Source organism: Anguilla anguilla, chromosome 2 (genome assembly GCF_013347855.1).
Source record: "Anguilla anguilla isolate fAngAng1 chromosome 2, fAngAng1.pri, whole genome shotgun sequence".
Lineage (NCBI taxonomy): Eukaryota > Metazoa > Chordata > Actinopteri > Anguilliformes > Anguillidae > Anguilla > Anguilla anguilla.
The window spans coordinates 37,503,715-37,517,269 of NC_049202.1; the positions used below are offsets into that span (position 1 = coordinate 37,503,715).

At 42.5% G+C, this 13,555-nt stretch overlaps 1 protein-coding gene across 2 annotated transcripts; it reads right to left on the bottom strand.

Moving 5' to 3' along the window:
• Window positions 1-3,478: 3,478 nt before the first annotated feature.
• mreg (melanoregulin) lies at window positions 3,479-11,737 on the bottom strand. 2 transcript variants are annotated; one of them, XM_035403308.1, is made up of 7 exons: window positions 11,605-11,682; window positions 11,107-11,364; window positions 10,136-10,229; window positions 8,489-8,648; window positions 7,974-8,064; window positions 7,308-7,471; window positions 3,479-5,234 (listed from the first exon to the last, which is right to left on the bottom strand). In XM_035403308.1, exons 3-7 carry the CDS (start codon window positions 10,225-10,227, stop codon window positions 5,007-5,009), a joined length of 735 nt encoding a protein of 244 aa, XP_035259199.1. In that variant the 5' UTR covers window positions 10,228-10,229; window positions 11,107-11,364; window positions 11,605-11,682; the 3' UTR covers window positions 3,479-5,006. The 2 variants fall into 2 exon arrangements, with proteins under 2 accessions (XP_035259199.1, XP_035259198.1); XM_035403307.1 differs by having other exon boundaries at window positions 11,069-11,737.
• Window positions 11,738-13,555: the final 1,818 nt, after the last annotated feature.

Sequence of the window (13,555 nt, forward strand, 5' to 3'; positions counted from 1 at the left end):
GTTAGAGCACTAATGGATCCACAATAGGACCAGTTTACCAGCATCAGAAAGGGGGAGGGGTAGAGGGAGTGCACAGTACTGGAGGCGATAGGATAGAAAAAGTCTAAAAGACAAAATGTAACAAAGTACACATTCAGGGACCACAGCCTCTAGCTATAGTGAAGTGCAGGGACAAAGGGTCCTGGGCTGCCACAAAGCAACTGCACAATCATTCAGCTGTGCAGTCACTGAGATCAGCTGTACAGTCATTGAGATCAGCTGTGCAGTCATCGCGATCATCTGTGCAGTCATTGAGATCAGCTGTGCAATCACTGAGATCAGCTGAGCAGGCATTGAGATCAGCAATACAGTCATTGAGATCAGCTGTGCAGCCATTGAGATCAGCTGAGCAGGCATTGAGATCAGCTGTGCAGTCATTGAGATCAGCAATACAGTCATTGAAATCATGTGTGCAGTCATTGAGATCAGCTGTAAAATCATTGAGATCAGCTGTAAAATAATTGAGGCTCAGCTGTGCAGTCATTGAGATCAGCTGTAAAATCATTGAGATCAGCTGTAAAATAATTGAGGCTCAGCTGTGCAGTCATTGAGACATTGATATCAGCTCTACAATCATTGAGTTCAATAGTAAGTCATTGAGGTCAGTTGTACAATCACTGTGATCAACATTAAAATTATTGAGATCAGCTGTAAAATCATTGAGATCAGCTGTGCAGTCATTGAGACATTGATATCAGCTCTACAATCATTGAGATCAGCTGTACAATACCTGTGACCAACAATAAAATAATTGAGATCAGCTGTAAGTTACTGAGATCAGCTGTATGGTCAGAGCTGTGCTGTATAGTTGTTGAGATCTGCAAATGACCTGGAGAGATATGCATGTCCTAGCATCCTCCTCATGACACTGAGCCTGAATATCTGCATATCAGATACCTATAATTAACATCCTATTAGAATACAAAAACCTTAATATGTTCTTTATATAAACATTTATATGTTGTAGCAATTGTCGCAATCAAATGTACCTTATTATATGTATGCATGTGGTAAATACTATACATTTAAGTATTTATAATAATAACAATACTATAATAATAATAACATTTAAGTGTAATAGGAAAATTAATATATAATAAGGGATATTACTGTTGTTAAAGAGAATCTTCATTTGGTAATGTTTGAATACTAAGATGGTGCCAGTGAAGCAGCTGGGATAGAGAAAGAGAAGCAGAGACTTGGAGCAGGGTAGGAAAATCTTATATTTAGAGGTAGACGCACGAGTGAGAGAGACCAAATAAGAAAAAAGGGAAACTTATCCCAGCTTGGACCCGGGTTCTGGAGTTTTAGGCATGTCCCTAAACCCCAGTCACATGCGCCGGACATGAGCAGTCACCATACCAAGCCCTTTAGACGATGTCCATATCCATCCTCGACGCCCTGCCCCGCCCCTGTCCGCCTCGCACCGTCCAACAGAAAAAGCCCCCGGATCGGATCTGGCCCCACCCTCCCCCGCGGCTGCACGTTGATGTTGTGGTGCCCAGATGTCTCATCATTATATAATTGGCCGCCCTGAAAGGGTACATCTATCAACGCCGAGCAGATTCTCCGTATTTACAAACACTCTCACGAGCGCACACACACCAACAAACACCCCTGCAGTATGTCCCCAGATGTCTGAGGTTCGGATTTACAACCTCAATCCCATCATTGCCACTGATGGCCAGAAATTTAAAAATGAATTACGGTTATGATGGTCAAAAAGGCAATAATTTATCCCATTAAATTTCACGTAGCGACAAGCCAAAAGAGCAAATGCGCACAAGACTCCCGTGCTCTCTCTCACTCACTCTCTCTCAATTTACTGCACATAAACCAGAGCTGATATTGCATTATTTAATCTCTGTTTTGCACAAAATTCCATATTTCCCCTCAGACCAATTACAGAGCGAGCTCACCGCACACTGTAAAACACTCCCCCACTCTTCTGCAGTAATGCATCCACCCAAGCTCTTCAGCACATTCTTAAACCACAAGAACACTTTCAAATAGGTAGTCAGGACATATCTAATCTGTGTGCTTTAGAGACCCTGCGCAATAAAATAAACATGTTTTAAGGAATAAGGAATCAAAAAAAAACAAATTATATTTTAAACGTATGCAGATGAGACGTTTTATCCTTAAAGTTCATACCGCCCTCTAAAGGAAGATTTGGTATTGGTCTTACGGAGACCATGTTGCTTTTGTAAAAAGCAATCAGTGGTATACCTGTTTAGTGGGCTGTCAAAAAAAAAGTGAACTTCAAGCGGATATCTATTGTGTCTGTTGTGAAATGGACCAAACATCAGACCTCCAGCTCTCATGTTTGAAAGAGCCATGTCTTACATCAAAAGGAAATTGTATTTTTTTCCTGTTGACAGGAATGCAACTTGGAAAAAGTAAGGGCACACCTTCATCCTGGCTAAATAAACACTACAAATGTAAGAACAAAGTGATTGTGCAAGGCTTTTTAATGAATCCCTAATACAGCCGTTTGACTGAACGTAATCATCCTGGAATGGTGTGAAGATTTCCGCAGCACTCCACAAAAGAAAACGTGCCCACTTCTAAAGATGCAATTATTAAGTACTGATGAGAATCAGAACACTTAAATCATTGTGAATGGTTATAAATGATCCATTCTGCACACACAATGAGCTCCATAATGTTTGGGACAAAAACATATTTGTTTTCTTGACTTGGCTCCGTACTTTTTGAATTTTGAGGAATTTGAATTTCCGTACAATTTTTAAATATGAAGTTCAAAATTCTGTTCTTTTTATTTGTTTGTATATATATTTAGATGTCACCATGCAGAAATTACAGCACTTTTTGTTCATAGCCCCTCCAATTTCAGGGCACCAAAATGTTTGGAACAAATGGTTTCACAAATGTCTCTGCTTAGTCAGATGTGTTCCACTGCTTCCTTTGTGCAGGTATAAAAGAGCTTTTAGTATCTAGTTTTGATTCTAAGCTTCTGATTGCCTTTTGAGTCTGTTATTGTCATTGGTCAACATAAGGACCAGAGTTGTGTAAATAATAGTCAAGGAAGCCACGATGAGGCTGACAAATAAGAAAAATAGGCGAAACCTTTGGCTTACCAAAATCAACTGTTTGGAGCATCATTAAGAAGTCAGAGAGCACCGATGAGCTCAGTGATCGCAAAGGGCCTGGTAGGCCAAGGAAGACCTCTACAGGTGATGACCAAAGAATTCTCACCGTAAAGATGAAAAACCCCCCAGAAATCAGAAACACTTTTCAGGAGGCAGGCGTGGATCTGTGAACTGCAGAAGCTACACTGCAAGTTGCAAACCAGTTGCAAGCTGCAAAAACAGGATGGCCAGGTTACAGTTTGCTAAGAAGTACCAAAAATAGCCTGCAGAGTTCTGGAAAAAGGTGCTGTGGACAAATGTGATCAAGATTGTCTTGTATAAGAGTAAAGGGCGGAGGCCAAGAGGAACTTCCCGAAATACCAAAGCACCCCCTTCATCTGTGAAATGTGGTGGTGAGGGTGTTATGGTTTGGGCATATATAGCTGCCACAGGTACTGCTCACTTGTTTTCATTGATAATGCAACAGCTGACAGCAGTAGCAGAATGAATTCTGAAGTATAGGGAAGCATCTAATCTGCTCACGTTCAAGCAAATGCCTCCAAACTCATTGGATGGCGCTTCAGCCTACAGCAAGACAGCAATGATCCAAAACAAACTGCTAAAGCAACAAAGGAGTTTTCAAAGCCCAAAAGTAGAACCTTCTTGACTTGGCTTAGTCATTCACCCAATTGGAGTCCAATTGAACATGCATTTCATATGCTGAAGAGAAAACTTAAGGCAACTAGCCCCTGAAACAAGTACAGGCTGCAGTACAGGCCTGGCATCATCACCAGAGATGACACGCAGCACCTGGTGATGTCTATGGGTAACAGACTTCAAGCAGTCATTGCATGCAAAGATATGCACTAAAGTACTAAACATGACTACTTCAATTTACAAAACATTAATATGTACCAAACATTATGGTGATATTCAAAGTGGGGGGGGTGGGGGGGTTATGTATAAAATGTGCTGGTACATGGTGAAACCGAAATGTATCAAAATACCCTTTAATTAAAGCCAGGAATTGGTATTTTAACCACGTGAGAATAGCTTGATTACAAATCTAAAGCTGTGGAGTACAGACTTCATCCCAAACATCACAGAGCTCACTTTATATTGCTCATCATTAGTTACAGGATCATGTTGAGAAGTTGGTGAAGCATGTCAGCCGTCTGAGGAAAATGATAGCTTTAGCTTCAGTGCAATTGGTTGAGTTACTGGTCTCAAATCAGTACAATACACAGAGAAGCAATTTGCTTGCTTTGCTATTTACTGGTTGAAGGCAGCAGAAAATAGGTGAATTTGGAATGCGGCCATGTCTCAGAATCAGGGCAGAACACTCTGTTTCTATGAACACATGATAAATTTGTCAGCCATCATTTTGAAGATCCTTACATAATGGTGAGAAAATGCTAATAGATAAATGAGCAGACAATTTGAGCCTGGAAATGTGGCATGACAGAGATTCCCTTCCAGAAAATCATTGAATAAACTAATTTGTCAAGCTATTTTGCTAATACTACGCATTGCAAGAAAATCTGCTTCGAGTGTTTTTGTACAGTGAGATCTTAATTAATTTCTTATCTAATGTATTTTATTCACATCAGCAAGTTAATATTAACTTGCCAATGTTAATATTAAATATATATTTTTTCAGCTGGTAAATAATTAATGATGAACAGATGCCAACCGATCAAAGCACTTTTCTGATTGGCTCAGATCACTTATCGAGTACAGCCATGATGTGAAATGCTTCATTGCTTCACTGGAGGTGTGTGTGTCATCACCTCCAGTGCGTTCCATCTGTTCCCACTACAACAACAACAACAACATCGCCATCTAGTGGTCATCAGCCTGCACTGCCGGACCGTGTCAGTCCAGGGACTTGCCGTCGAAGATGTCGTCTTCTGCATCAGCGCCGCTGGCCTCTTCCTCGTCCAGCCCGTCCTCATCCCCCGCGGTGTTCAGACCGGCTCTAGTCACGAGGAGGGGCAGGTTCGGGGCGGGCTCGTCGTCATCGTCGTCTTCCTCGCCTTTGGGATAAAAGCGCCGGGCCTTGGCGACAAAGTCGTCCGCCGCGTCCAGATAGATCAGACGATCCTGCGGAGGAGAAGGGGGCGAGGACGGGGCCAGAGAACGAGGGAGGACCCCAGCACAAGGAGAATGGAAACAGATTGGGGATGGGAAAGGGAAGGAGAGAGAAAAGGATAGAGGGAGGACTCAAATGGACAGAAAACAGGTGTGAAATGAGAATAGGGAAAAAGAGAAAAGATAGAAGAGGAAGAGCAAAAAGCAGTTAAGCAGGATAGAAGGAGAATGGCGGATGAGTCACCACAATAAGATGAGAAACAAGGGGAGACTGAAGGATTCTCAGTTCCTCACGCCTCTGTTGTATTCCACCACTGTGAGATTCAGGACCCATTCAAACAGTTAGCGGTTTTTAACAATGGGATGCAGCCTAATTCTGCCTTAGAAGCGCTATCTGAAATGCTGAATTAGGCATAGTGTTAGCATTTGACTCTTATACCATTTACCATAATTTTACCACATTGAGAGAACCTCGTACCTCATACCCCATACCTCTCCCATACTGTGCAAATGACTTTGTCAAAGAGTCTAAGCTAGAAAGTAACTGGTTAGTATTGGTACTGTCCTTTTTAGGGTGTACATGAACACTCTGAACCGTCAGCTTTATTCTCTTTGGTCATTACAGGATAAGCCAGATTTATAGTTGAGTGATAGTGTGTTTACCCCTCCCAAAAAAAATACATAAAATAAAATAAATATGTAGGGTAGTTCACAGAAGTCTGCCTCTTATCAGACCCCCAAAGTAAACTAGACTGTTTACTGCGCTGACAGAGAGTCTGTAGGTGTGATAATGTGGCAGTGCTCAGCTGCAAAACATCATATTGGATCAGCATTATGTGAACCTTGGGTTCTCCATAATACAACGCGATCATGTTTTGTATTGTTGGAAAAGCGATGTCATGGGGAACAAGTTGATGTCTGGTGGTGGGGTTGCTGACTATAGATTGATACCTATGCCCAGCACCCAGCCAGATACAAAGGTTGACCTGGTGTGATATGCTTACAGAGACAGTGCAAGCAGGATCATTGACCTGCACTGTCTTGTCGTGATTGTGTCTTTATTTGATGGCTAGCTGTATTGCTTTTATATTGTGGGTATATAAGGGGAAACGTGGAATGGTTCGGGCAGACTCGTCAACATGGTCGCCTATGCATATGCGTACAGCCATTCAACTCCACACACTTTGGCACCATTGTATATTGTCATTATTAACATACTGTACAATAAATTGCATTCACTTTAACCTGGCGTACCTCTTTGACTCTTACCACCACACACCTAGTAGTTTTAAGGTCCTAACATACACCACAGAACTCAAGATATCTGCACCCTGTAGTCACTCGTCTATACACAAGTGTTGTAGCAATTGTATTTACGCAGGCTGCGTCAAAGACACACCCACAACTACCAAGATAGATGGCGATCCATATAGAGCCACACTGCTGGTGAAAAGCAGTCTCCTCCGTCTATGCATCACTGTTAGCACAAAGGAAAGGTTAAAACGCTATTTTTGGATTCAGATAATCCAGATAACATAAAATGAATCCCGTTCCGGTAGCACTGGGTAAGACTACACATGTTCCTTTCTCACTCAGATACTTCCGCTGTTTGTTTTGCAGAGGGCTTTCTTACAGTTGGTGACTTTGACGTGACAAGTTTTGGTTTCTTACAGTTGATGACCTTGAAGCACTGTTTGGGGTATCTGAGGGGTTCCTGACGCACACACACACACACACACACACACACACATACACACACACACACACACACACACACATATATATCAGACCTGGGTCAAATACGTATTTGTTTCGGATACAAATACTTTTCTGTGCTCTAGTGATCTTGGCTGGTGTAATTGAGCCTGCCAATATGACCAGAAGGCGGGGGCTTGCACTTTTTGATAATATTTCATTGGCTCCAATACACCAGACAAGATCAGTAAAGCATAGAAAAGTATTTGATTTCAAAACGATTATGTATCTGACCTAGGTCTGATATATATATATATATATATATATATATATATATATATGATCCCTCTCTACAGTCTTCAGAGTGTGAGATGGAGCGTCGTTCCTCACCAGGATGAACATGTATCTCTCAGGCGGCGGCTCCTTGCTTCTAAAGATGGAGGTCTCAGAGTACAGGGTTTGCAGCAGGGACCGGGCCGCCGGCGCGTTCCGCATGCGGTCATACGAGTCGGTGGACGACACCGTCAGGAGAGACTCCGCCTCTTCCATGAACCCTACGGGGACGGGAGGGGTTTGCAATCGCCTCTTTAACAGCGCACGCAGTAATCTGCATATTAACACAGTTGATTAGAGGCAAGTGGTTGTCACCAGTCCTGTGTCAAATACGTATTTGGTTTGGATTCAAATACTTTTCTGTGCTCTATTGATCTTGCCTGGTGTCATTGAGCCTGCCAATATGACCAGAATGCGGGTTTTGCACTCTTTGAGAGTGTTTGGGTGGTTCCAACACACCAGACAAGATCAGTAAAGCGTAGAAAAGTATGTGAATCCAAAACAAATACATATTTGACCCAGGTCCGGTTGTCACATGCAGTAGAGTGCCTTTTAACACCTTAAACTAACTGAAGGCACGGTAACATAACCAATCATGATAAATATCCTCAAAATGATATTGACAGATACATGACATGTGCTGTCACCAGCATGGCAAACCCCTTTATATCTCCAAAACATTTCTGTTTTTTTCCCCACATTTTCCCCCTCTCTCCCTCTCACCTAGGTTCTCCAGAATCATCTTCCACTTCTCCTTCACGCCGTGGCGCACTTCTCTCACCGCGTTGATGTCCACACTGAGGCGCCGGTACCCCTGAGCGAGACAAACAGGGAGCGTTAGGGTCAGAAACACTCTGACTTACTCTTTACATTCAATCTTAAAACGTGCCTTCACTGCTCCTCGTGATTCTAAGGAATCCGCCGAGTGCTTTGAAAGTTTTCAAGTTGTTAACCTTGTGCGCCATCTAGTGGCGGCATGGCAGCAAAGGCCAAAGCACCAAACAGCTCTAGATATACTGGATTTTGTTCCGCTCCATGAGCTCAATTACATAAACCGCCCTGAAATTTCAGTGGATGCATCACAACGGAAATTATTGTGTGTGCCATATTGTCATGACACTGAGCTGTTTCCTTTGGCCAGAACACGCAATATGAAGTCAAATGTAATAATCTAAAACACGTCCAAGCGTGTAGTACGTGTGACCTGCGGTGGGTATCTCCCGCTCTCTCTCTCTGACCTGGGAGCCTCGGCGGGTCTTGGCCCTCTTCTGCAGCAGGTTGTAGAGCTCGCGGTCGTCATCCCTCTCTGAGTGACTGGGGTCCCCCGGCTCGCTCCACAGGTTCGTCTCCTGGTCCCGCCTTTTCTTCGCCTCGCGGTCAAAGTACAGCAGAGTCTCGCTGGTTACACACACGCACACACACACACACACACACACACACACAAGTGCTCCATGTAATGCAGGCTATTACTATAAACGAGTAATAGCAATTCACATCGAAGATAAACATGGAAAATTCAGAATCAGCCACATATTTTATTATTATTGAGTATCAATATTAAGTAGAATTAGTGTATATTGTCAGTGTTAGGATTTCTCTGTGTATACAGACAGTGCTAATAAAATATTGGAATTGTTAGTGGTGTCAGTGTTCAGATATCAGAATTACAAGTGGTGCCAGTGTTCAGATATCAGCATTACTAGTGGTCAGTGTTCAGATATCAGCATTACTAGTGGTGTCAGTGTTCAAATATCAGAGTTACTAGTGGTGTCAGTGTTCAGATATCAGAGTTACTAGTGGTGTCAATGTTCAGATATCAGAATTACAAGTGGTCAGTGTTCAGATGTCAGCATTACTAGTGGTGTCAGTGTTCTGATATCAGAGTTACTAGTGGTGTCATTATTCAGATATCAGAATTACAAGTGGTGTCAGTGTTCTGATATCAGAGTTACTAGTGGTGTCAGTGTTCAGATATCAGAGTTACTAGTGGTGTCAGTGTTCAGATATCAGAATTACAAGTGGTCAGTGTTCAGATATCAGCATTACTAGTGGTGTCAGTGTTCAAATATCAGAGTTACTAGTGGTGTCAGTGTTCTGATATCAGAGTTACTAGTGGTGTCATTGTTCAGATATCAGAGTTACTAGTGGTGTCAGTGTTCAGATATCAGAATTACAAGTGGTGCCAGTGTTCAGATATCAGCATTACTAGTGGTCAGTGTTCAGATATCAGCATTACTAGTGGTGTCAGTGTTCAAATATCAGAGTTACTAGTGGTGTCAGTGTTCAGATATCAGAGTTACTAGTGGTGTCAATGTTCAGATATCAGAATTACAAGTGGTCAGTGTTCAGATGTCAGCATTACTAGTGGTGTCAGTGTTCTGATATCAGAGTTACTAGTGGTGTCATTATTCAGATATCAGAATTACAAGTGGTGTCAGTGTTCTGATATCAGAGTTACTAGTGGTGTCAGTGTTCAGATATCAGACTTACTAGTGGTGTCAGTGTTCAGATATCAGAATTACAAGTGGTCAGTGTTCAGATATCAGCATTACTAGTGGTGTCAGTGTTCAAATATCAGAGTTACTAGTGGTGTCAGTGTTCTGATATCAGAGTTACTAGTGGTGTCATTGTTCAGATATCAGAGTTACTAGTGGTGTCAGTGTTCAGATATCAGTTACTAGTGGTGTCCGTGTTCAGATATCAGAGTTACTAGTGGTGTCAGTGTTCTGATATCAGAGTTACTAGTGGTGTCAGTGTTCTGATATCAGAGTTACTAGTGGTGTCAGTGTTCAGATATCAGGGTTACTAGTAGTGTCAGTGTTCACATATTGGTGGTAACAGTGGAGTCAGTGTTCAGGCAGCAGCGTTTAGGCATTAGTGTATACTTCAGCAAGGGTGCCTTCTCTTCTGGCTCCTCTTCCTCACAGCAACAGCAGCAGCAGAACGAAGCACAGAAACGCCTGAATGCAGCCCCCATCGCTGAGAAAGGGCAGAGGGAGGGGAAGAGTGAGTGACAGAGAGCTTGAGCTTAAATAACAGGAAACCACACAGACAGCAGGGCAAACAATAGATTACAATCCTGGGTGAAAAAGTTATGTTTAAGTTTAAAATTAAAAAATGAAAAGGTATGGGATACTTGAAAAATATTTGTATTACATATATGTCAATATAGGCAGAATATTGAAAAAATTTTACCTACTGACTACTACCTTCAAGCAATTTACAATTGTTTAAACATTCCATTGATGTGCGTATATGCACATGCATTCGCATATTCGTTACACTGTGGAGACCCTGGGATAGTTATTGTGATTATATTGCCACAAACCTTCAGGTCATGACACACATTGAAAATATTTACTGACATTTAAAAATTGTTTTGTTCTAGAATTTGCAAGTTACAAAAATAAACATGCACATGCACTTTAGTCATAGATCTCTTAATCCAGAATCAAAAGGCTCTGAAGAAGCAGTATTAATCCAGCCCATATGACACTTTAGGAGGAAACTGACCATACTGTTACATCTAAACACAATTCTGCCATGCACCTGAAAGAACCAGGTTCTCAGTTTGTAAAACCTATTGGCACAAAGGCCAGTTTTTACCAGGCGCACATTAGTTAGCAGGAAAATAAAAGTATTTTCCTGCTTTGCGCACTATATTGAGATTCAGTGGACCCTTTCGAACCCAAGGACCATTATAGAACAGTCTCTGTCCGTACACGAGGAGCTGGGACAATGGCAGCATTAGACAGATATGTATAAACATGCTGAAAATATAGAGCATACAGAATTTCAAGGTCTAGCGCTGAACCTACTGTCACTCTGAGCCCTGGTCACCTGGCCTGCCGATCACCTGTTAACTCTATGAACAGGGCTTTTTGGAGATGCTCCTGGTCAGCCTCTAGTCTTCGGTGACGCGTTTCCAAAGGCCCGCATGAACAGCCAACGGTTATGCCCAGTCCCAAACAGTCCCCATAAACTGGGGCGGTGGTACTGAAGTCCAAACGATGGAGCGGTGCAGGTTTACCGGTCCTCAACGGTGCAGATGTCCTGTGGCTCCTCCTCTGCGGTTCAGAACCTGGCAGGACAGAACCAAAGTTCAGTTGGGCACCTTTTGGAGACACAGATTTGTCAAAAGAAAGTGGGGGAAAAGAACTATCCTAATCCAGTACTAGTGACTCCAGGTTAAAGATGCAGTCCAGGGGAAGTCAATGAAAGATTTTTCTCAAAAAAGCTTCTGGTCTTTGGTTCTGCCCCTTGACAGTCTTGGTCCTGGTTCTTATGAAAAATGATCTGTAAAGCCTTGGACTGGACCGACCTGAGGACAGCGGTGGTGTTGGGTCTTTCTCACCGAGCTGACAATCCCAGAACCGGGCGACGTTCTCCTGAACATTCAGACGAGGGAGAGCGAGAGAGTGAATAGGAGTTGGTGCTTCACTCTGGTGCAGAAGATAAAGGAGGTATTACTACTTGATCTCTCTCACACATGCATGCACACACACACACACACACACACATCCAGGCCTGGTGAGTGGGTCACAGTATAGTCATGTGAACAGCACAGTCCTCTAACTCCCTGCAGCCATGGAGTCCCTTCTCTTACTCCTTCTCTTCCCCAAACAGAAAACAGCAACCACTGAGAGGGCAAGGGTGTTCCCAAGATAAATATCAAAGGAGAAAAGATTTTTTTTTAAAAACAGCTTTAAATTATGAAACAGCCGGTTAACAGCCTTTTTATAATACCATCGGAGTTCATATTTTCAGACTGACTCAGGGAAAGAGGACGAAGTCAGTCTGTCACACAAGTTTGAGGGAGAGAGAGAGCAAGAGAGACAGACAGAGAGAGAAAGAGAGAGACTAAAAAAAGAAAATGCGAAGAATACAGTAATTATCTGGGAGACTTGCAGAAAGGGTAGCTCTTATTGTGTGGCCACCCTGTGCAATCACAAGACGAGAGGAACCTAACCCCAAGGCCTTCAGCACTCAAAGCCCCATTAACACTTACAGCAGCAGCACTATCATCAGGAGTGAGGGTGGGAGGGTGTGCTGAAAGAACAAGGGTGTCATTGGGGGTTCTCTGGTTGGCCTCCTAATATATATTTTTTATTTTGGGGGGGGGGGGGGTGTTTGAGTCAGAAGTCACTGATAGCAATTAGGCTACAACCGAAGGCGTGGACTACGCAATGTAATCAAGGAGACAACTTATTACTCATCACCGTTAGAGGGGGTTGCAATGAAGAAAGCAGAGATATCTGGCAGGACTCCCTGCACATTCCAAAGCTCAGCTTGAAGGAACAAAACCGGTGGCAGTTGGTTACATCGAAATTCATTCGCATAATATCAGCAATTGAAAGCTCTTCTTGCTCCTGTAAGATGTAAACAGGACTGAACAGATTTTTACATATCGCTGAAGAGACTGGCAACACCCCTGTCGCAGTCTGTGTGAAACTTCACATGTATTACGCATAGACTTCACAAAAGAGATACAACCCATGGTGATAAACTGAGTTGACTGAAGGATATGAACTGTCAAAGTATTAGAGTAGTTAAAGTAGTACAAAACTACAAAACAATTCAGAATCATCCTATATTTCTCATTATACACTCACTGGCCACTTTATTAGGTACACCTGTTCAACTGCATGTAGACATGATCAAGACGATCTGCTGAAGTTCAAACCAAGCATCAGAATGGGGAAGAAAGGTGATTTAAGTGACTTTGAATGTGGCATGGTTGTTGGTGCTAGATGGGCTGGTTTGAGTATTTCAGAAACTGCTGATCTACTGGGATTTTCACGCACAACCATCTCCAGGGTTTACAGAGAATGGTCAGAAAAAGAGAAAATATCCAGTTCTCTGGGCGAAAATGCCATGTTTATGGCAGAGGTCAGAGGAGAATGGCCAGACTGGTTCGAGCTGATAGAAAGGCAACAGTAACTCAAACAACCACTCGTTACAACCGAGGTATGCAGAAGAGCATCTCTGAATGCACAACATGTCGAACCTTGAAGCATATGGGCTACATCAGCAGAAGACCAACCCTGTACTAGCAAGGTGTACCTAATAAAGTGGCCAGTGAGTGCACATCAGAACATTGGTTGGAGTGTAAATTTGTGATCCAATAACATTCAATTGATTGTTCATTGTCCTATATTCGACCCACTGCAAGAATGTCCTTATAAAGTCTTGAATATGCAAAAGATGCCAATTTGTCCTTTTATATCAAGCAAATTTATGTGGAAAAAACTATCAATTGATAACGCATACTAGATTAAATCTCCACAATGGATGTCCAAATCCTT

What these genes read in the sequence shown, in the direction of transcription:
- mreg (XM_035403307.1), bottom strand. Translation starts at nt 10,227, where the DNA reads ATGGGGGCTGCATTCAGGCGTTTCTGTGCTTCGTTCTGCTGCTGCTGT. An exon ending in GAGAAGGCACCCTTGCTGAA is followed by an intron (nt 8,649 to 10,135) that starts GTATACACTAAT and finishes GTGTGTAACCAG; the next exon opens with CGAGACTCTGCTGTACTTTG. An exon ending in GATGATTCTGGAGAACCTAG is followed by an intron (nt 7,472 to 7,973) that starts GTGAGAGGGAGA and finishes CCGTCCCCGTAG; the next exon opens with GGTTCATGGAAGAGGCGGAG.